The sequence below is a fragment of the Eucalyptus grandis genome, chromosome 9 (assembly GCF_016545825.1).
Source record: "Eucalyptus grandis isolate ANBG69807.140 chromosome 9, ASM1654582v1, whole genome shotgun sequence".
Taxonomy (NCBI): Eukaryota; Viridiplantae; Streptophyta; class Magnoliopsida; order Myrtales; family Myrtaceae; genus Eucalyptus; species Eucalyptus grandis.
Window position 1 is genome coordinate 37,179,252 of NC_052620.1, and position 22,383 is coordinate 37,201,634.

Sequence of the window (22,383 nt, forward strand, 5' to 3'; positions counted from 1 at the left end):
ATTCAATTGGATTAATTGAGAAAAAGATCTGCAGAGTGGGGCCCCCCAGGTTGGAGACGTGGCGGCTGATCAGTGGATGAAGTGCGGCCCGCCCCCACGTGGCGCTCCCAGAACAGCCAAAAGAATCCAATATTCTATCAATAGGCCCTTGACCCTTGACCTTGACCTTTGTAATTTTCCGTTTCTGTAATTTCTTCCGTTTGTTTTTTTGTTTTTTTTTGTTTTTGGCGAAGATGCTTCGTTACGGATAATGGAAAAGATGAGAGGAGGAAGGCGTCATTCGAGATAAAGGAGATGGGGGCGCATCCTTTTCTGACATGACGGGGTGATGAATATAGGACGTACCGACGTAGCATACAGAACTGTCTGAATTAGAATCGTCGGCAATTTTAAGAGGCTTTAGTCCAATTCCCAATTTTACAAAATTGAACAGGAGATCATCCATCCAGTCTCCATATCAGACTAATTTATATATATATATATATATATATATTTTTAAAGAAGTAATATGCAAACTTAAATTCTGGTAAACTCTCGTGCCCCACCTATTCCAGATGTTACTCCAGATAATGAAGCTTTCCAATTGCTTTACTGATTCATCTAACTTATTGCGAATGATGAAGCTTTCGTACTGCTACATCGATTCATCGAACTTACTTCTTTAGTCTCTTGCTTTTTGTTTATTTTACTTTCTTTCTTTTGTTATGAAGATTCTTTGATTTTACTTTTCTTGTTCACTTGCACTTTCCATAAATTTATGAGCTGTAGTTTATGCAAAAAAAAAAAAAAAAAAAAACTAAATCCTCCTCTTTTTTTCAATTCTTTATTTATTTCACTTTCTTTCTTTTCCTACAAAGATTCATTGATTAAACTTTTCTCATTCACTTGCACTTTTCTTTAATTTTTGAATTCATCATTTATGCAAAAGAATCCATCGAAGCCTCCTCCTTTTTTCAATTCTTTATTTATTGTACTTTCTTTATTTTCCAGCAAATATTTATCTATTTTACTTTTCTCGGTCACACACTTTCCTCGAATTTTTGAGTCTGTCATTTATGCATAGAATCCACCGAATCCTCCTCCTCTCTTCGATTCTTTATTTATTGTATTTTCTTTCTTTTCTTGCAAAGATTTATCGATTTTACTTTCGTCCTTCACTCGCACCTTTTATTGATTTTACTTTCATCGTTCACTCGCACCTTCCTTAAATTTGTGAATCCGTCATTTATGCAAAAGAATCCACCGATTCCTCCTCCTTTTTTTTATTCTTTAATTATTTTACTTTCTTTCTTTTCCCGTAAAGATTCATTGATTTTACTTTCCTCGTTCACTCACACCTTCCTTAAATTTGTGAGTTTGTCATTTATGCAAAAAAATTCACTGGATCCTCCTCATTTTTTTGATTATTTATTTTACTTTACTTTATTTCTTTTCTTACAAAGATTCATCGATTTTACTTTTGTTGTGAACCTTCACTGGCACCTTCCTTAAATTTGTGAGTCTGTTATTTATGCAAAAGAATCAATTGAATCTTCCTCCTTTTCTTTTGATTCTTTATTTATTTTACTTTCTTTTCTTCCAAAGATTAATCGATTTTGCTTTCCTCGTTCACTTGTACCATCCTTAAATTTGTGAGTCTGTCATTGTACAAAATAATTCACTGAATCCTTCTCCTTTTTTTGAGGAGTAGCATGCCCCAACAATCATGGGGCCATCATCTTCCAGTCTTCTTCGCAAATCTTCAAGAGAAATCCTGCGGCCTGAGGCCGTATTGTTTGTGCAGCGGAAGCCACCACAACGAGGACATTGTTACGAGGACATTGTTGATAGTTGAGATTGGTCCTACTCCTTAAATAGGATATTATCTCACCATCTCTAGCGATGTGAGATTCAGTTCATTCCTGTCCCTTCGCCGCTCGTCAATGGTGAAAAGGTTCGTACAAGATGGATTGGGTTTGGAAGTAAATGATATCACAAAACTAGTTTGATTTTCTCTAATGTCGACGAAGGGATAGATGAGCAAGAACTTCTGAAATTGACTTCCCCCGGAATGAAGCTTTCAGGTTCGTTCGCAGTCCGACTCGTCGTGACCGCTGTACTCGTCGGAACTTGGAATGCAATGGTACACATCTCCCGACATAAGCTCTTCCAGGGTATTGTGACTCCCTCCGGCGGATAGAGCAGCCTCATGGCACGGGAGGTTGGTCCCCGAAGAACCGCCTCCTTCCATGCTGCACCCTGAGAAACTGGAGCTCCTGGCCCGCTTGGCCAGCGAGCAGTCCGTCGACGTGGCCGAGGTCTCGTGGAGAAGTGACTGGCTGGACGATGTGCAACTCCTCCTGGCCCGCTGCTTCCACATGCTGAGCGATCTCCTAGTGTTCTCAGAGATCAGGGCCTGCTTGGAACTCGAGCCCATCTGCAGCAACATGGAATTGCAGAATTTTCAGATGTTGGAATATGGTCACTTGATCTTGGGTTTATATGCTTTTTATATATACATGATCTCCCACCATCCATTAGCTTAAATTTTTGGATTGCACTTCCCTACAAGGAGTCCAGTTCTCCCTTTGATTCAAGCCGGACAGTCTAGATTTGGCAAGTGGCAAAGCATGTAGTGAAAACTGCTAATTTGATTTTGGAACTGCAGTGATCTTGATGGGGTAGTGATGCGGGTCAATCCGAAGATTATGCAGTGGTCATGTGAAGTCCGGCTTAGTCTATGAAATCATCGTGGAAGTAGTTTCTTGTGTGTACTTGAGAGCTGTTGGAAATTGTGATCCATTTTCAACAAAATCTGGAAACTATTGCTTAATCATGAAGAAAGAAAGTCGTGAACAACAAACCCCAGAGAAGCCTAGTTAATAGCTTATCTCATACTTGAAAGCTGTTGGAAATTGTGATCCATTTTCAACAAAATCTGGAAACTACTTGCTTAATCGCGAAGAAAGAAACAAAATCTGGAAACATACTTGCTTAATCATGAAGAAAGAAGAGTTGTGAACAACAAACTAGTTAAGCCTAGAGAGCATGCAGCAAAATCTCCAGCTTGAAGGTTGTACGTGTGATGCAAGTAAAGCCAGCTATAAGAGTCCTAGGCGGTGGCTGAATAATAAAAGAATGGCTGCGAGCTGATGGCTGGAAATGAGCTGTAAAGAGAAGTCCATTCTATCTATGGCGGTGAAGAAGACAATTGTTGCTGAAATGGTGGTGGAGACCCTCTATAAAAGGGCTGGGAATCATCCTTGTAAGAGCGTGTGAGGAGCATGAAAATAAACTCTGTATCACGTAGCTCTTAAACCACATCTCCACCAAAGTATTTTGTTATGCCAGATAAAATATTTTTGTCCCATTAACCCTGTCTATAATCCTCAACGAATCCTATCCTTGTTCATCTTAACATCAATTAGACTGAACACACATACACTTGCACATGTCATCAAACTACAAACTATCATCCATATCAAAACCATTCAAATTTTTAATAACCAATGATGACAATGGCTAGAGAAGAGCAAACCTGAGTGACCAAAACGTAAAGGGGGAAAGTAACGAAGCTGCACCAGAACTGGGAAACAATCCTGCAACAAGTTTCAAAGAACGAGTGTATGTGATGAGTCTGAATCAAGCACCAAAAACAACTATCATGCTATCATGTGCCGGTTTCTGAAGATGAGCAGCGTAGAAAGTTAAAGTAGAAGTGATGGATATACCCGAATATTAACCGGGTCACCAGGAATCTGGTGTCGTCCATGAAACAAGAAGCACCCTGAATTTCCCACTGAAACATATTAAAGGAACCCTTAGAGCCGATATGTTCTCACATGACGGCAGCGCTCCAACTGTTTTAAGGAATCAAACTCTATACGGCTCTGATGCCAGCTCGAAATTGAGGTCCGGACAGTTCAATTCAAAAGCCTAAGCTGTACAGCACCCATTATATTTCTGTACAGCTAATGAAGATGATACTGACTTCTGGAGATGTCAAAAAGGTGTGCCCCATCCGATCGATAAAAGAACAAGCAGCAATTCTTTCACAAATAGGAGTCTTGAGAGTTTGCTGGGTTCTTACCAGGGACCAAATAAAAGTCGCCATCTCGAATGCATTCTGTCAGTCAAAGAGGACAAGTGGGATTTGAGCTTCCATTTAAGAGTAGTCTTTAGTTTTAAGGTAACAGATAAGTTCTCTGGATGATGTTCACCTGAAAGGTTATGAAATGCACCAACCACAAGAGAAGCTTTGGTTTGCCGAACCAGAAGAGCTCATCCCTCAGATTAAGATGATGATGTCCTCTGGCTGGGCAGGAGTCCCTGATCTCGACCACTGACTTTGCCACCACGCGCTGCAGCTTGGTGCCAACTAGAAGGATCAGCTGTTGTGCCACACGCACAAATGAAAAGGATTTAGCGACATAAAAAAGTTCCATGCGGTCGATTAGTATATTTAAAGCGGAGACTGTGTTAGGTTTGGGACATTACAACTGCTGGAAGGAAGGAAAACCAGAAGTAGAAGTTGGTTCCTGAAAAAGTACATCAAGACAAAAATAACACTTCAGATTCAAGCTTAAGAAGCAACAACAACACTAGACTGAGCCTTATCTCGTTAATAGGATAGATATCCTTTTATCAAGAGTAATGAACTGCATGAAATTAGGTTATGCCCATGAACATTGAAAAAGGAAAAAATTGAAAAGGCCACCAAATTCTCTTCAGCAAAGACTTATTTACAGAGAAACAAATGTCTTGTATAAATACTTCATACTTGTTGGTACAGAAAGGTTTTGGTGAATAAAAGAAAAAGCAAAGTCGAAGTCTGAAAAGTGAGACCAAATTCGTTGTATTGCTCCGAACGTTGTAAAGCCTCCCAAGATATGCGAGCTGATCAGGAGAGCATTACCATGAATATTTAAGAGTATGCAGCATATCGCATATATCCAAAAGGGCACACTGCATTAAAAATTCAAAAGACAGCTCCTATTAGCTCAAGCAACAAGACTCGCTGCAGCTATTGCTGAGAAATGAAGAAATCTGCAAGATGTAACGCTGCACTGAAGAGAGAAACAATTGTGGAATGCCTTGATCCCTGAATAAACTACGCCATAACATTCATCTTGAAAGAGTAAAGTTCAAGTACCTACCTTAACTGCCACATATCTGTGTTTCGATACATTTTTCCGCATAAGCTTCTCTAGAAGTGTATTATTACATGTCTGAGAACTTTTTTTTTCCTGCTCCAGTTCTCAGTGTTCTACTAATTGGTTAAACTCCTTATACACAATCAATTGAGTTCTATCTATTTTCATTTGAGACTTGTAGATAATGTCTAGAGTTATTTTTGAGAACAGCAAACTGCTGCAGCTATAGAGCAACTTTGCTGAGTAAAATTCGATGACTTAAATATTTTATCCTGGTATCTCTTCATGTGATATTCGAATAGCATCTGAAGAACCATGATTTTCTTGTCCAAACAGTGTAAGGATCAATGTAATCAAGGAAAATAAAAATTACTTTTTGTTGACACACCACATTAAGCTTGATGATCAGAGAACAAAGTTGAGCATTTTGAGCATATGAAAGTATGTTTTGTAGCCTGCCGTAGACAAAGTAGAATCTAGCAGATGGTCAAATTAATAAATCAAGCGAAGAGTTTAACACTGACTGAAGACAAGCCTGTCTCAAGTAGAGAGAAATAGGTTACCTAATGCCAACAATATCACGGAATTCCTCCTCCATGCTCCGGACCATAAAGTTATGGAAATCGTAAGATAGAGGAAGTTTATGTGTCTACAATTCAAGAAAAGTTGGTGTCAAAATGCAAGTTTCTTCTTCTTCCCAAAAAAAAAAAAGCAGATGCCCAATTGCATATCCTCAAGGTTATCATGATCTACGGTAAAATGCTTTCTTTTGCTTTACCAAAAGATAGCCAAACTTGTGCAAAACAAATTCAGACAAACCATCAGAAAATAACAAAGGCTAGGAAGAGAAAGAGCACTCAACCACTCTGTCTAGTCAGCTTAGCAAGAGAACTTTACCTCTGTTGATAAAAGCACTTACAGTAATGAAGACCAACCGTAAAGCCATGTAGTCCTCTCGGTTAATAGAACTCCAGAATTGGCGGCCGAAGCAAAGCTGCAAAGTATGATGGCTTATTGAAATTTCTCGAGGTAAATGTCAGCAAGTCCAAGTAAAGTATTCAGAGCAAAGCCATCACGGATGAAAGTTGTCCAGACATTCACAGGCCATATGTGCTACTGAACGTGTGAAAAGTCGGTTATTTATCTTGATACCAGCCAAACGAGAACTCTGTCCTTGCTCCAAGGATGCAAGTTGTGGTGGAAAATGAAGGTTGATTTTCTCATCATCCTCATCGTGCTTGGAGAACCTGGACGATGCATGAAGAAATGCCTCAGCATGTAACCATTAGCTGAAACATTATATCAGAAGATTGACAACTTCTGAGGGAAAACCAGAGCACCTTTACCTTCCTTAATGGTCATTCTCTTAGCGTGGATCTCCCATGTTCGCCAACTGTATATCTTTTCAGCGAAAATAGATTTGGCCAAAAAGAAAAAAAAAGAGGTAGAAATGAAGAACTCTTAGATAAAGAACAGAGAAAAACTATGGGATTCAACAAGAAGTTATCCTCTTGACAACGTTGGTTACCTTAGTAATTGCCAGGGCAATGGCTGCAAAGCTGTAAGATACATGAATAATGACAAGAGCGAACAGAAGGCGATGAAGCGGCTCGAGACTTTCATATGAAACGAAAGGCTCATGTCCCTGAAGAAGAATTTACATTTTTCTCTGAAAAGGTCTCATAGACATTGACATGAAGAGCAAGTAGATCATGAGACATCACAAGAGGGAAACTCTGTCACCACCTCTTTAAGTTATAAATAGTTCTATGATGTTTAGACTAGGGACACCTGCAGCTCGCAGTGGCTCGAGAAGGCAAAATAAGATGGTATTTACTATTTAGTACTGACATTTAAAATGCAATTTTGCTTCGAGTAGGGCATCGCTAACTGTACCATCGCTCTCAAGAATCAGAAATACAGAGAGCAAAAACATATCGAACAAAACAGCATGGTTATGCACGGATTATGAATTATATAACCCAAGGGATGTGGCGACATGAGTGACCTTAGGACAATGATTCTGCCTCCCTATGATCACTTCGATGCTATAACCCGATTCATTTAACTTCTTCAAACTCGGGAAGACGACATTCTCCACCGCCATGATTACGTTTTTTCTCACACAAGGATGGAACCGGCTGCTCAAGGTCGAAGATTTGACACAAATCTTTGCGAAGTACACGATCCAGTGACCCATCAGCAGCGAGAGAAACCCGAAAAGCATAAGCTCTGTTTCACGCACAAGAACCTCTTAAGAAGCACACATTGCTCCAAAAAAATGAAAAGGAAAGGAAAAGAAATGAGGGAAGTAGTGAGTTTTTTGATGGGTTATACCATCCTTGATCTTCTCTAGAGCAGCAACCTGGGCTTTCCTCTTGTTCTGTTCCAACCTCTGAGCACAAGCAAATAGACATTGACATCAAATTAAGGGTAAAAATCAGGACAATGACACATCTGTCCTTGAATGTACAGGAAAAATGATCAGAAGTCAGGGAAAAGAAAAACAAAGGTGACAGAAGAAGGAGGTGGTGATGATTGCCAACCTTTGCAGACCATTCCAAGGAATTTTGGAAGAAGGCACCGAGCGCGACCATGACACTGATCACAACTGCGACCGCATAGGTCGGCGTTTCGGCGAGTGACGGACCTCCCCATTCCTCCATGCTGATAATCAAGCTCTATTCAAACACACAGATTACCCTCAAGGACTGAAAGTTCAAGAACACAGACTGATAAATACAAAGTTGAAACTGAATCTCTGCGCAAAGACGGATCGTGATTGCATCATGGCAGATCAAGAATGGTGGCATTGCTTTGGTTGGTTATGTCTGAATATCACAAAACGAGATCTCGAACATGAGATGATCAGACCAGTTTTGTATTCATGGGGATATAACTTAGCAAGAGAATAGGAGAGTTCGTTGCACAACCCGCGTTAGACGGTCAGTACAATGCACTGGGCCGGGCTAGGCCCGGCCCGGCCCGGCCCATTTACGAATACAAAAGCTTCAATCCCTCTCTTCGATGGCGGCGTCGTCCGCTCGTAGCTGGTCGCGCCGCCGCCGCCGCCGCCGCGATTCCCGATGGACGGAGCTCCGGCTGCGCCCTTGCCGCGAGAATTCCTCGACTTCCTTGGCGAGAACGGCCTTGACCCTTCGATCTACGCCGCCGGCGACCGCGTCCCTCGTTACGTGAGGTAAGTAATCGGCCGCCCGTCGCCGCTTCGAATCTTTGCCGTTTTGCTTCGTCGGTAGCTGTTCCCGTTGCGGGCGATGCGCGTTGCTATGAGTGTGTTCTTCGATTTTTTGGGAGTCAGGGTGAAACCTGGAAGCGAGTCGTGCCTGCGAGAGCTCGAAGGCGAGCTCGCGTGCGAGCCGGAGACAGTCGATTGGTTGCCCGGTTTCTATTCGCTTCCGCCGCGGGTTCAGATCGCCGGTACAAAAGCGTACCGCGAAGGCAAAGTAAGAAGCTTGGCAGGTTTTAATCTTATGGTTTTGGTGATGATTTGATCGGGGGATTGGGTTCTAGGGATTGATGGTTTTAGGTGTGATCTGGTGATGTAGCTTTATGGGATTGATGCTGCCTCTGGAGCTGCTGTTTTGGCCTTGAGCATCGCTGAGGGAGATCACGTGCTCGATCTTTGCGCTGCTCCCGGTGAGAATTTTGTCGTCTATTCTCGTCATCAATTTGTATGCCCGATAAATGCAGTTGTATGCCTTGTTTTGAATGAGAAGCGAGTCAAAATGTCTTACTTATCGTTAGAAATTATTATTCTGATTCTGCGTGCATGGGCAGCTTGCTTGCGCTCGAAGCTTTCTCTGGCTCGTGCTCATGCTTTTGGGTTTCAGGCTTAGTTCCATTGAGTAGCTGATGCGATGACTCAACTTGTATTTTCAGGTGCTAAACTTTGCATGATGCTGGATGCTCTTGGCGATTCAGGGTCCGTCACTGGTGTTGATGTTTCTGAACACCGTTTGGCAGCTTGTAGAACAATGCTGCAGAAGTATGCCATAGGTGACTGGTGCCGATTGTTTGTTGCTGACGGAACAACGTTTTCTGTCATTCCTGCTAGGGTTCATTCCTACAAATCATGTAATCCACCTGAAAGACATCCTGAACATGTAGTACATACTGTGTTGGACTCCATATTTGATGTTCTATCCTGTCTAGTGTTATGCAGGCAAATCCACGACAAATGAAAAGGCTCAAACGTTCCAAGAATGGACTTCTAGGAGGCCATGGAAAGAGAGGAAAAGAGCGGCAAAAGCCCGACAAAGTGCTACTTCCAAGTCTCGCCTGGGATTTCAATATCCTGAGATTATATTCTACGGGAAGCATTCTGGAGTTGTTGGCCTTATCAAAGATGACTTGTATCGGACTGTGTCTGACAATGAGCTTCTGAACTGCGGCTATGACAAGGTTCAAAGCGTATCTACATCCTTTGTTTCCTCTTTGAACCTGCTAATTCCATCTTCCTTTCCTTATTTTTGCTTGATCTCTATAATGAAATGTTAGTTAATGCAACTAATTGGTTCAACTTGGTTTTAGGTTCTTGTTGATGCAGAATGCACTCATGATGGTTCGATAAGACACATTCAGAAGTTTGAGCAGTGGGGATGGGAAACTCTTCAACAACGTGTACTGAATGCGGAGAGAACCGATAACCTGACATTGCTGCAGGTAATTTGATAATCTCTTGCTAGGTTTGGTACAAGGCTGGGTGTCTCCTTCTTTTCGGTCTTTTCACACCTTAAAATTTATATTTCTTTTAGGAAAGATTAGAAAAATTGCATATTTCAGTTATAGGATACAAAACAGCACTAACATCTTTGGAATTTTCTTCTGATGGTATGCCTGAGGATACGATAGAGTGAAAGAGTAACTTCTTGAAAAAACTAGTTCTGGTGCTCTTTGCTTGCTGTTGTTTTATGCGTCGTTATGGAGTTCTGTAAGTTCCAATTGTGGAATTGGGCTTTGTTGGTATTTTACAAGCAATTATAAAGTGTTGTGATCCGTCATCGGCACACGATCCTTCTTTTGCAGTTAAAGCTCTTAATCAATGGCTTCAGGTTGCTGAAAGTTGGTGGGACACTCGTCTACAGCACTTGCAGGTTTTTCACATTTGCAAATCTTTTTCCTCTAGTGAAAACGCAGCCTTGGTCCAATTTCTTAATTGTTTTTGTTATTATCAGTTTGACAGTTGCTCAAAATGAAGATGTGGTAGAACAATTCCTCAAGGAAAACGCATCTGCTGGTGAGTCCCTTCTGCACCGAAGTGAAAAGTTAATGGGGAAGTCAAAAGTTAAAGGGGAAATAATCGAAGACTATTGATGACATGTGGTCTTTTTGTGATAAGTGCTTTCAAGTAATGATATTAAACTGGAAGGAAAGCCTTTATTCTTTCAACAAAGCCTTTATTCTTTCAACAATTTAGCTCTTCTTCCATTGGCAGTGCTGCAGGAGATTGATGCTGCGGCAAGTTGGCCCTGCAAGAGTGGTAGGATACCCAAGACTTTGCGCTTTGATCCTTCAACTTCTCAAACTAGTGGACTCTTTGTGGCGAAGTTTACAAAAGTTGGCTTGTGACTAGGAGGGAATTAGACTAAGTTTATTTATGATTCCTGGACCTTAGTGCTCAACACTGCAGTGGTGATGGATCGGTAGATTGTTGTACTTAGTAATTTGAAGTTTCCATGAGCTTAGAGCACAGAAATTTTGTCTTTCTTTTCAGGGATGATGCAAATTGGTGTGAGTTTTTCTATGCTTGATAAAACGATCTTTGAAACTTGAACTTAAATAGTCAGTTGCACTACTTCCCATAGGGTGCTTTCGTTTTAACTTCGCCTGGTGAGATCGACCATGTGCCTTTCTGGGGTGGAAGAGCTAGAGTTGGGTCAGGGTCCAGTATTGGGTGATTGCCTTGGGGACATTTTCTCTTTTCTGACTGCCATGCATTAATAAGAATCCAATTCAATAATACACTTAAGCTCAATTAACATCTAAGATGTTATTAAGATGGTTGGTTTAGTGATAAAGAGATCGTGATTCTTTTATAAGGTCGTGAATTCAATTCAGGTCTTGAGTAAATCTTTGAAATTTTTTAGACGGCGTTACCTTAGTGTGCGGTATATCTTCATCTCGTATGGAGAAATCTTTTGGCTGCTAGCATCTTGATGGGACTTTGGCAACCTTAAATACATGAAATGGGGTGGAATGGAAACTTCGGAAGAAAATTTTTAATTCAAGTTTTTTCTTTCAAACTGATATATTTATGACAAATATATGTGATAAATTTTCTTCCTGTTAATTTTCTTAAATTGAATTAATAGCACGAAAAATCACAAGTCATTATACTCGTGATAAACGAAGGGTAGAATTCCAAATTATTTTATGTCAATAGCAACATCTTATCTAACTTAGTAATTTAATGGTAAAATTTAAACGAAGCTAACGGAAGGTAAAGCCCTGTTTGTTTATTTTTGTTTCTGTTCTCTGGTGTTCTTTTGTTTCGAGGAATAATTTTTGTTTTTTTTGTTTTTGTTTTCGGGAATAGATTTAGAATATAAACAAGAAGTAAAAAAAAAGTTATTTCTTGTTCCAAGAACAATTTCAAGAAATAATTTTTCTCTCTCATCTTTTTTATTTTTCTTCTTCTTTTTCCTTTTTTTGGTTACTGGCCTTAGCCATGACCAATGCCGGCGACTGGCGACCTCATCGGAGCGTCGTCGGCTCTCGTAGATGCCAAGCCTCGTCGTGGCTGCGTGAGGCTCGGCCTCCCCTGGGCCAGGCGAGGTCGACCTCGCGCAAATCTAGCAAGGCCAAGCTCGTCCAGCCATTGACAAGGCTCCGCGAGCTCGCCCAGTTGATCGCTAGCTGCCGGTGGCCTACCACAAAGAGAAAGAAGGAAAAAAAAAAAAAAAAAAAGAACGAAAAATATAATAAAAAATATTGAAAAACTAAAAGAACTAATAAAATTATACAAGTTTATCAAACACATTTTTATTCTTAGAGTAGAAATTTTTTTGTAATTACCAAACACATTCTTATACTTTCGAAAATTGTTCTAAAAATAAAATAAAAAAATTATTTCTATTCAAAAATTATTTTTCAAACAGAAAACGTTACGGTTGATATATTAGTTCTCGATGGTTTTTATGATATTAATCTTAAAAATTTTGAAAATTTCTCAACTTTCCACCCATAATTGTCCCATCGATCGGATAAGATGTCCACTAGACTTTGAAGACGAAAATCTGGACTGTCGAGGAGGGGCAGGGAAGCTGCCAAACGACTGTCAACGTCGATCTTGATGATGATGATTCCATAAAATACATTTTCATGGAAAAATAATTCTAGAAGATCGGCGGGGCAAGAAACGAAGAGACAGGTGACGAGAGAGAGAGAGAGAGAGAGAGAGAATAGAGAGCTGGTTCTGCTTCCTCCCCTCCCATGGAGAAAACTACAAAGGCTTCTCCTCCTTCCCTGCGATGGAGCATCCTCCGGCGAGCTCTCCTCCCCCACCGTCGTCTCCCCCAAGACGGTACCGTCGTCCTCCGCCGCCAGCTGCCCACAGATTTTCGCCGGAGCGATCCCGCTCGAACGACTGACCCACCCATTCCCTTTTCCTCGTTTTCTTTCAGACGAGCAGTCGCGAGCTGACGCGGATCACATTTCGAGGAAGAACAGCCGCCGCGGCTTCAACTTGATACCCTTCGAGGCGGTGACCCAACGGGGCGATCCGGATTCTCCGTCGACGGCAGAAGCGGGACGTGCCGTGGTTCGCTACACATTGCCCGTCGATGGTTCTCCCGGGCTGTTGCTTACGTGAGTTCTCTGAATTCCTCGTCTTGTTCTTTTTTGTCCGTTGATGGGGTGTTAAAAGTTGTTGCTTGAGGCTGTCTCTACGTGGTTGACGTTAAAGATTGGATTTTTTCTTTTCCCTTCTCGATTTCGATTTGTTTCGCCCCTGATTTAGAGTTGGGAGCTCTTCATATTCATCTGGGTTTCTTGAGGATTTTCCGATCGGGTAAAGAGATTTTAGCAGCGCAAAAGCATAGGAGCAATCCTCCTGCAAACTCAAGAGTTACACTTCAATAAGGCACTAATTATAACGCAGGGACCTGGTGAAATTTGCTTGGCAACTTCAGGACTCTTAACTAATCTATTCCGAATTGTTCTTTGATTATGAAGTAATCTCATACAGCGGCATTAACAGAAGTAGTTAGCAGATGAATGTAAACGACCATTCCCGGTACTGAAATTTCAGAAAGACTTTTTCTTTGCCTGATTTGGCTACTAGTCATGTAATAATTCATCGAACTATTGGTACCTATTTGGGTTCTTCTCCAGAATGCAGTGTGTGGGAAATGACGTGCTTTGACTCATGAATTGGAAGATGGTAGCTTGTTGGGTTTAGTTAGAGAGTGAAACCTTCTCAAGATTGAGTTCTGTGGAGCCATCACTTTGTCAGCGAGGATCAGGAGTATTTTGCAAACTGATGTTTCTGAATTTCTATTTTCCATGCAGTCAAAGACTGGAGAATCAAGCTGATCTTCATGACTTTGAGATCTGCAATACGTATAATGTTGACAACACCGGACTTGTTTGTGAGTTCGTTCTACTCCATTAGCTTTAAAATGTTTATCTAGATTCTTGAGTGGTTTTTTTTTCTTGCAACTCAGTTTTGTTCCCAAGAGCTATGATGCATCAATGACTTATCATAGACTGGGTAAAAGATTAATGGTTTGCGATCCATCATGTTTGAATGCCGCCCTGAGGCAAATTGTTTTGGATTATAACGTATTAATGTTGTGTTGACTGCATTAAAAGCTTTGTGCGGTGATTTGAGTGATCGATACATTTAAGGTAGGTGGCCTAGGAAGCACCTAGATCTTGGTCCATAGTCTGAGGGACATGGTGACAATATCTGGCTCGATACAAAGTATGAATTTGTTAGACATACTGTCAGTCACTTGATATTGTAATTTCCAACCCCTAGGAATGGACTTGTTCATATGTTTTAGGTGCACGGCATATGTACAATTCCCCATAACATCAAGTGCAATAAGCTACCCTCCTAGGTTTGAGTTCATGTTCTATGTGATCAGTGGGATATTTATAATGCCTGAGGTTTGCGCACCAAAGTAAGGTTTCTTGTCGTTAATGACGAGGGAAAAGAAGATGAACAGTCTTCTGATAGTAGGTTTTACAAGTCAGATTTCATTTATGCAATCATTTTCGCCTTCATTTTTGCTCGAAGTTGTAGAAGTGTTGAGTTTCAATGAAGCAACTGAATAAAAATGAGAAGAGTAATGGAATTCAAAACTTCGCAAACCTGATGTTTTGTTTCCATTTTTTTATTGAAGACTTCCTCTGTTCCTCTGACATAAATTTAGCACTGCAACTCTGGAGTGTCATTGTGGAGTGCTAGACTCCCTCAAAATCATGATTTTTGAGCATTTTCAGTCTAATTTTATAGCTATACTGATGATAACTTCCATTTCCTCATTGATGTTAGGTTCTTGGCCATCAGAAGAAGTACTCGCTTATTTTTGTCTGTCACATGCAGACATGTTCCGGTTGGTAATCCTCTGTGCTAGCAAACCACTTTGCTGAAACTGTTTCCTTCTCGTGAATTTATCAGGAAACTGATTTTGAAGTGCCTTCCTGTGAAATTCTCTAGGTGTAAAAAAGTTATTGAGCTTGGTTCAGGCTATGGCTTAGCTGGGTTAGTCATTGCAGCAGCCACTGAAGCATCAGAAGTGGTAATATCTGATGGAAACCCTCAAGTAGTTGATTGTATCCTTCTTGGCCGATGGTGCTCAAATATGAAACAGTAATGTAAATAATATTTTGAATTTCTTCAGTCTATCAAGAACCGAACAATGACTCTTGTACTTCACTGTACAAAAACTAATAGGAAGCACTTGACGGGCACCTACAACTGCTTGCTTCATTTTTATCTCAGTAGTGCTTCCAATAGTAACATGTTCGATCATTTAATGAAAGTCAATTTAGAATAGGAAGTAGTACAGAGATGATGCGTCAACCTAAGTTTGTTTGTTTTTCCAGTACCATCAATAGCAAGGATTGATGAATTTCTAACTGAGGGTAGAAGGAAAAAGGAAATGTATCTAATCTTATGATGCTCTATATTGCATGAGAGGAGTTATACTAATGGCAATTACTTGTTTGATTGAAAGTGTGGTTGCCACTAATATGGTTGATTCAAACAAGACCAAAAGTCTCACTCCTCTACTATGATCAATCATTGTCATCTTTTTTGTTCCCGGAATTCAATAAGTGACTTTTATCATCTCTACATTCTGTTTTTTCACTGTTGGTGTTGGTCCTTATCATCCAGATATCAAATGCAACATTGATGCCAACTTGAAAATGTTCGGTGGAACAAAAGTAATGCCTATGATGTTGCACTGGAATCAGACGGGAGTTTCTGAAATCTCCAACAGTTACGACATTATCGTTGCTAGTGACTGGTAATTTCTATCATCTTTCGCGGTATATTTGGTTGGTTATAAATATTACAATAGTTTCTAATTCTGATTTATGTAACAAAAAATTACCTTTGTATTTGTTATATGCTTCCATTACTCCAATGTTATAAAAAGTATAGTTCTTCGTATAAATGTGATTGTATTTCTTAATATTGGGTAAAGATGGTTGCTTGTCTGAATCCTGCTTGAGTTACTCCACATCCTGACATCTTGTGCTACTGCTACCTTCTCCTATATCAGAGTTGATAAACTTGCTGATGTTCTCAATATTTTTCAATGCTTGATGACCTGGCATTGTCAGGATTTGTGAGCAATTTCCTGAATAAACTACATGTGTGTTACTGTTACCTTGTGCATAATGTATAGAAGCTTGCTCTTTTCATTTTTTTTTTCCAAAGTTTATCTCCTTTTGAAATCGTTGACGTTGGGCATCACATTGGCGCAGCACCTTTTTTAAGGAATTTCACTCTGACCTTGCTCGGATGATCAAATCCCTATTGAAGCAACCTGGGCCATCAGAGTCTATACTTCTCAGTCCAAAAAGAGGAGACTCACTGGACAAGTTTCTGTACTTAATAGCTAAAGAAGGCCTACGCTTCAGCGTCACAGAGAACTATGACTCAGAAATTTGGAAACGTCATCAAGGCTTTGTCAATGGTGATGACTCCTGGCCTGGCTATCAGAAAGATCATTGCTACCCATTACTTGTCAGAATTATGCATGAATCTCAGGAGCCTTATTCCTAGTCCTCTCACCCTCCTGCCTTTACCAATTCATTGAAACTACTGTTCATTAAGTGATCTGTGGAGAGATTCAAAAGTATTGGTCTTGTGATTAATCCATTGCTTAGTTGCTACGGCTTCTCTGCAGTTTATTAAATGCGTTTGGCTGATTAAATCATAGCATCACTGGTTATCTTGTACATAGCATTTAGGCATCCCAAACCTTTCATGAGATTGGAAGAAAGATCTTTTATTTTTATTTGATCATTCTGTAAAGCTTCTGCTTTTCTAGGGTAACGATGTTCTTTTACCGAAAAGATGATCACTTTCAGGAAATTGATGAGCGAATGTGATTCTGTCGTGGTGGGAATATACTATTTGCTCCTCTATTTGATGTACAATGAGTGTTTAGTTTCCACAGAAACTAGAAAGCATGTCTGGAAAATTTTACGTTGGGAATGAGAAATTCTATAAACTCAAATGCGTCTTTGAGTTGCCTATCGGCTTGGCTTTGGCCCTCACGGTGTGATTCATCAAATGGACTTCTATGTTATACATAGTTCACGAAAGAGTTCGATTCTCATGGGCAGAGTAGATGCATGGTAGGTACACCTTTTCTTTGAAAGAGTGGATTCTGATTCGAAGTTTAGCCTTCACGAGAATATATTCGCACATGGATCACAGGTCAGAGAAAATCAGTTGTTGGGCAGATGGTATAACAAAGTGTATACGAAATTCTTGTAAGAGCGTACTCCTTTACGTTCTTACATCCAAACAAAATGCTTTATATATTTTTAAGACATGATGAAATGTAAAGCTACAATTATTGGTTGTGCATAACTCGGAAGTAGGTAGTTTACAATATGGATTCAGCTATTTTCTCTTCGTCAAAAGGCAATTAGCCAGCTCACTTTGGTCTCTATCTATGGACTCCTGTCTGGCTACAAAAACTGCAAGAGGGAGAAAGAGATGGCCACGGTGAGTGTGATCCCAATAATTGAGGAAGGAAGACAGCGCGGTGAATCGCCTATGGCCAAATTGGCTAGCCATGAATTAGTAAATGCTGTGTCTTGGGTTGGATTTGAATCCGACCCTGGTCCGGACCCGGCTGTTGCTGAGTTATCTGTCGCTTGTGTGCTTTTGGGAGAGGAGCCCGTTGCAGATTTGATGCTGCAGAAGAAACAGAGTTTTTGAATCAACTGTCAATTGCAACGACTTCTGCAGAATATAGCATTCGCAAGCCTACTATGACTTTTCAGCTGGTATCAAGAGAACCTCAAAGCGCGTTACGATCACCTATTTCCAAGTTAGAATGCGCTAATGACCTCACAAGTTTATTCATGACCACCGAAGCCATCTCACGGGAATAATCTCGAGCCCACGAATTATTCCATTTTAGTAATTATCAATTCCGTGTTTGTGCTAAGGGGTGCGTTCTTTTCGAAGATATAGACTATTATGGAAGCAAATCGTTCTCTAATTGCTGAGCTGGTGACAAAGCGGATTTGCTGTCTTTTGTTTTTGTACATGTCATTTGACACTGAAAAAAGAACATCTAAAGTCCAGGCATGATGTCAGAAAAGATACAAACATAAGCCGCCTATACGAATCTGTAATTTTTTTGTTGTTGTTCTGAATGTATCCATATAATGCCCCAGTATTAAATCAGAACCGAATAGATTACACTAAGGTGAATAACTATATTAGTAAATCCAATAGTCATCTAGAGAACCAAAGTATTATTGAGAGATGATGATATACCTTGGTGAATTAGGGCAAAATGTGATGGTATAGTCTGCACCAGTACAGGTGAAAGTACTGGTGGCGTCGTCAAAGGCGTAGCTATACGATCTGGGACAAGCATTCTTGAAGATTTGGGAGTACAGAGATGGCTTGCAAGCGGAAGGCGAGTTATACGCGCCACTGCAACAGTACTCGGGACTCCCGAAGGCCTCACAGGCGCTCTTGCACGCCATGCCGCCGCTGGCCCTCAGCTCCGCTGGGCACTGGCGGTTGAGGTCCGTCGTGCACCCCGTGGACACGCATTTACCTGGCAAAAATAATAGACTTGGCTGAATCAGAACTTGAAATCTGTGAAGTGGACATTAAAAGTAAGCTGGGCATAAAGGATTGATCTACTACTGTCCTCTCACTGGGTCATGCCAGCAATGAGATAAGAATAATGCAGCCTTAACTCAAAAGGAAAAAAAGAGAATCAGGGGCATTTGATTTTTTGCATTACCTGAACCACCAATGCCATCAATGACCATGGGCAAATTGTAACCATCCACAAGACTAACATCATAGAAATCTTGAGACCCTGACCCTCCTAGAGTGAACTCCGCCAGGGTGGCTGGAGGGGCTGCGTTGCCTCCCTTGCACTTGACTTCGCCCGAGCCACAGTCGGCTGTGGCGCACGATCCCCGGCCCGAGCTGTCAAAGGAGCACCCGCTCCGGCCCCAGAACCGCCCGGACCATCCAGCTGGCACTTGTAGGGAGTGGGACTCGCCCTTAGCAAGCTCAAAGCCCGTGGTTTCCAGCGGGGGGCTGCCTGCACCGGATAGGATCCCAGGCCACACCGGGAAGTTGCATTTGTTCACAAAAGTGAAGGTAGCACTTGATGCACCTGAGAAACATAGCAGTATTGCCAGAAGATCAATTAGATCACATTTACATATGAATACACATTGGAGATGGTTCTTCAAAATATTCTATAGAATCTTATGTTTGACAGTGAATTTGTGCAAGTGATAAACATGCCTAACTCATACATTTTCCTCACTATGAAAATATGGGGTTTATATGTATTTACCTCTGAAAGTGGAGACAAGAGAGAGGCCCAAGAACAGGGCATGCAAGTGGAAGCAGCAAGAAGAGATGACAGCCATACTTAAAGCAGTGAGAGTGTTCAACTATAGAAACAACTGTAGAAAAATTACTGTTCCACTGAAAATTTGAATATCCCAAAAATGGACCAAAGTGTAGATGATTATGAGAAAAATCAGCAATTTTTCTACATAATACGAGCAACTTAGAGGGATCTTATTTCAGGAGAGGCTGGCCAGGTCGAACGAGAGGCAAAGTGTTGGGAGAATGAGGAGGAGAATGCATGCAAATATGGAAGGAGGGGAGCTAAAGGGAAAAGTTGCGGGGAGAAACCAAATCGTCTGCATTTCGACCCTTTTATAGGAGAGGAAAGTTCCACAAAGTTAATAAAAGCTGAAAATAGACAAATCAAAGCAAAGATTCTCGATCAGCTACCCCACATACTTAATAAGAGGAGGCTAGCCTGTTGTTACAATGAATTAATTAAAAAAATAAATCCACGTGAATCCACGATTCATTCTATACACTCTATTCAATATGTATGAAAAACATAGTCAATAATTATAAGCTTACATGTTGCTTAAATCTGAACATATAAAGATAAAATATGATTTGGTACCGACCAACAATTTGACACTTTATCTTTCTCTATCTTTAGATACGCAATTTCGAGGAATGGGAAGCATAAAAAGTGTAATGCCATCATTGAACTTGAATACCATTTTACATAATTTGTATCTGTGAAGAAAGTAAATTAATGATATTATTTAATGTATATTGACTTCCTTCTGTCTTATCTTGACTCGATAGTACTTTTTTCACAAGTAGGAGGGCAATGGTTTTAAGAGCTTTCCTTCCTACTAAGCTTGAATCATAAGTTAGCTAGTCGTACCGCTATTGTACCCAGCAAGCATCCCTTCTTGGGGATCCATCTATAGCATTGACTAGTATTAGCGATTTATATGAGGTCCTTTCAGAAGTCACGATCCGAATGAAAGGAAATTTCCACACGAATCTTTCTTTTAATCCCATAAATGTAGGTTCAAATCAAGCTCGTGACAATTTCATTTTGGTGGCGTAGAAGAGTCACCGTGCATGATACGACTTTCCGTGCTATTTGGACGGCGAGGAAGTCCAGGAATGCTGGTGACGCGGCACAAGATCGTTGGCCATCTTCTGAACATGGACGGTCGTGCTTCTTTGAAAAGTTTGATTAGGGACATGGTTGACCGAGGTCAACAATAAATCGTGTAAAGTATGAAGCAATGTTCCCCTATAATCTTTCCCTTTTCAAAAAAAAAATAAAATGAAACACAAAACGAAAAAAAAAAAAAACCCGACATTCAATCTATATCGGCTTCCAAAAGAATGTATTTTGTAACTGTTAATGATGATATGCAATTATAGAGAATGGATTTCCAATAGAGAAAGAAGTTGTCAATGCCCTTCTTGCAAGCACCTTCTAACTAATTTCCATGGCCAGAATGAAAAAAATTAAATAAATAGAACGCCTTGTCATCTATCAGCAACTTTCATTGGGTTCTTATTTTTTAATACATTTTGTCTCCTTGAAGATAATGAATGATTATGGTCTTTATGTACGTTCACCGTGAATTTTGAGATGAAAGAACTGCCTCATATCCAAATAAGCAATTTTCTCTTTGCTATCCTAAGTTAAAAATGTCAATAGGATATAGCATCGATTAAAGATAGGGAAACTCCTTGTGAAGCTACCTAATTATCTAGTTCAGTAATCATTTTTTTTTTTGGGTTTATTGTGCATGACCCAAATATGTCAAACTACGCCTACTTTTTTTTTTTTTTTTTGCCCTTTTACTAGAAAAAGAAACATAAGATAAATGAAAATTTAAGTGGAGCTTTTTCTCTTTCCTGTGGAAAATTATGGTAAAGGTTCTAAGATTCCCACATGGGTGATGTCTGAATAGCATTAGGACAAAGGGGGATGTCTCTATACGTGTACTAAAAAAGCAAAAGCTTTTAGGCAAAGGGATTTGTCACATGAAGTCCACAACTTTCCCCATTCAAGGTTGCTTATTGGCTTCCCCTTTGACTCTCTTCTTCTCTTCTTCTCATTTTCTTGCTTCTTAGTGAGGGCATCTCTCTCTCTCTCTCTCATTGCAGATTAGACATTGCTCTCTCCATTCACTTTTATCTTTCACTGCACAATAAATTTTAATAAATGTGCACGCATAAAAAAGCAATACTTTATTGATTGGATGATATCTTGCATGTTATGTAAGACTTCACAAGTTTTCATTTTACCCATTGTTGAGAAAAAAAGTGCAATCTTTTTTAGATGCCAACAAGGAAAATTGTCAAAAAAGTCATCAATCTATTATACGGCAGTCAGTTTAGTCTTAAATTTAAGTAAATTTAATTTTAAACCTTTTAAGAATTTGCCAATATAATTGATCCAACCAATTTTAGTTGAAAATTGTTGATGTGGCGATCGAGTTAACACCGTCGTCCTACGTGACATGATTGACTGACGTGGACAATCTTTGCAATTGTTTAATTTTATGTTTATTTTTTCCTTTTGTTTTATTTTTTCCTTTTCCTTTTTCTCTCCGCTAGCCATTATTGGGCCTCATTGCTCTGCCAGCCCTTGCTTGAGGTTGACGATCTTCGCGATGAAGGGAGAAATAATAAAGAAAAGAAAATAAAAAGATAAGATAAGATCAACAAAAAAAGAAAAAAAATTGCAAAGATGATCTATGTTAGTGCCGATCATACCATGTAGGATGCTCGGCGATGACTAGACTACTACGTTAGCAGTTTCTGTCAAAATTGATCAAAAGGCTAATAGTTAAAAGGTTTGAGATTAAATTGACAAATCATTAAAAATATTAGGACTAAATTAACATAATTAAAAATTTTATAATTCGATTGGTAAGTTATAAAAAAATTTATAACTAAATTGATACTAAATTGATTGCCATAAATAGATTTATGACTTTTTGAATAATTTTCTTGGCATGCGCTCATCTTAACTACAAATATATTAATCATAACCCTAGCACTTTTTTTCTCTTTTGGTATGAATGGTACTTTCGACAGGTGGTAGACAGAATAAAGATTCAAAATTTACGTGCTTGTTTGTCCAAAAGAAGCTTCACAAACATTTGGAGAATGTTCACGACCACATAAGAACTAATGACTAGTGGC

General features: G+C 40.0%; 4 protein-coding genes across 4 annotated transcripts; 2 read left to right on the forward strand and 2 right to left on the reverse strand.

Moving 5' to 3' along the window:
* Window positions 1-1,740: 1,740 nt before the first annotated feature.
* On the reverse strand, window positions 1,741-8,108 carry LOC104419648 (MLO-like protein 4). Its single transcript, XM_010031367.3, has 15 exons — window positions 7,679-8,108; window positions 7,470-7,527; window positions 7,141-7,364; window positions 6,661-6,777; window positions 6,479-6,533; window positions 6,285-6,379; window positions 6,052-6,126; window positions 5,696-5,781; window positions 4,895-4,944; window positions 4,477-4,517; window positions 4,200-4,370; window positions 4,070-4,105; window positions 3,711-3,778; window positions 3,518-3,578; window positions 1,741-2,416 (listed from the first exon to the last, which is right to left on the reverse strand). Exons 1-15 carry the CDS (start codon window positions 7,796-7,798, stop codon window positions 2,060-2,062), a joined length of 1,614 nt encoding a protein of 537 aa, XP_010029669.2. The 5' UTR covers window positions 7,799-8,108; the 3' UTR covers window positions 1,741-2,059.
* Window positions 8,109-8,156: 48 nt separating this feature from the next.
* LOC104419647 lies at window positions 8,157-10,947 on the forward strand. Its single transcript, XM_010031366.3, has 9 exons — window positions 8,157-8,331; window positions 8,452-8,596; window positions 8,699-8,789; window positions 9,033-9,227; window positions 9,316-9,554; window positions 9,684-9,815; window positions 10,179-10,246; window positions 10,328-10,389; window positions 10,588-10,947. Exons 1-9 carry the CDS (start codon window positions 8,219-8,221, stop codon window positions 10,719-10,721), a joined length of 1,179 nt encoding a protein of 392 aa, XP_010029668.2. The 5' UTR covers window positions 8,157-8,218; the 3' UTR covers window positions 10,722-10,947.
* A 1,533-nt stretch (window positions 10,948-12,480) lies between these two features.
* Window positions 12,481-16,760, forward strand: LOC104419649 (calmodulin-lysine N-methyltransferase). Its single transcript, XM_010031368.3, has 7 exons — window positions 12,481-12,675; window positions 12,776-12,959; window positions 13,662-13,741; window positions 14,653-14,713; window positions 14,818-14,933; window positions 15,499-15,631; window positions 16,095-16,760. The coding sequence occupies exons 1-7, from the start codon at window positions 12,585-12,587 to the stop codon at window positions 16,393-16,395; spliced, it is 966 nt and encodes a 321-aa protein (XP_010029670.1). The 5' UTR covers window positions 12,481-12,584; the 3' UTR covers window positions 16,396-16,760.
* A 327-nt stretch (window positions 16,761-17,087) lies between these two features.
* Window positions 17,088-19,510, reverse strand: LOC104419650 (thaumatin-like protein 1). The gene is made up of 4 exons (XM_010031370.3): window positions 19,184-19,510; window positions 18,614-18,997; window positions 18,133-18,421; window positions 17,088-17,541 (listed from the first exon to the last, which is right to left on the reverse strand). The coding sequence occupies exons 1-4, from the start codon at window positions 19,257-19,259 to the stop codon at window positions 17,313-17,315; spliced, it is 978 nt and encodes a 325-aa protein (XP_010029672.2). The 5' UTR covers window positions 19,260-19,510; the 3' UTR covers window positions 17,088-17,312.
* Window positions 19,511-22,383: the final 2,873 nt, after the last annotated feature.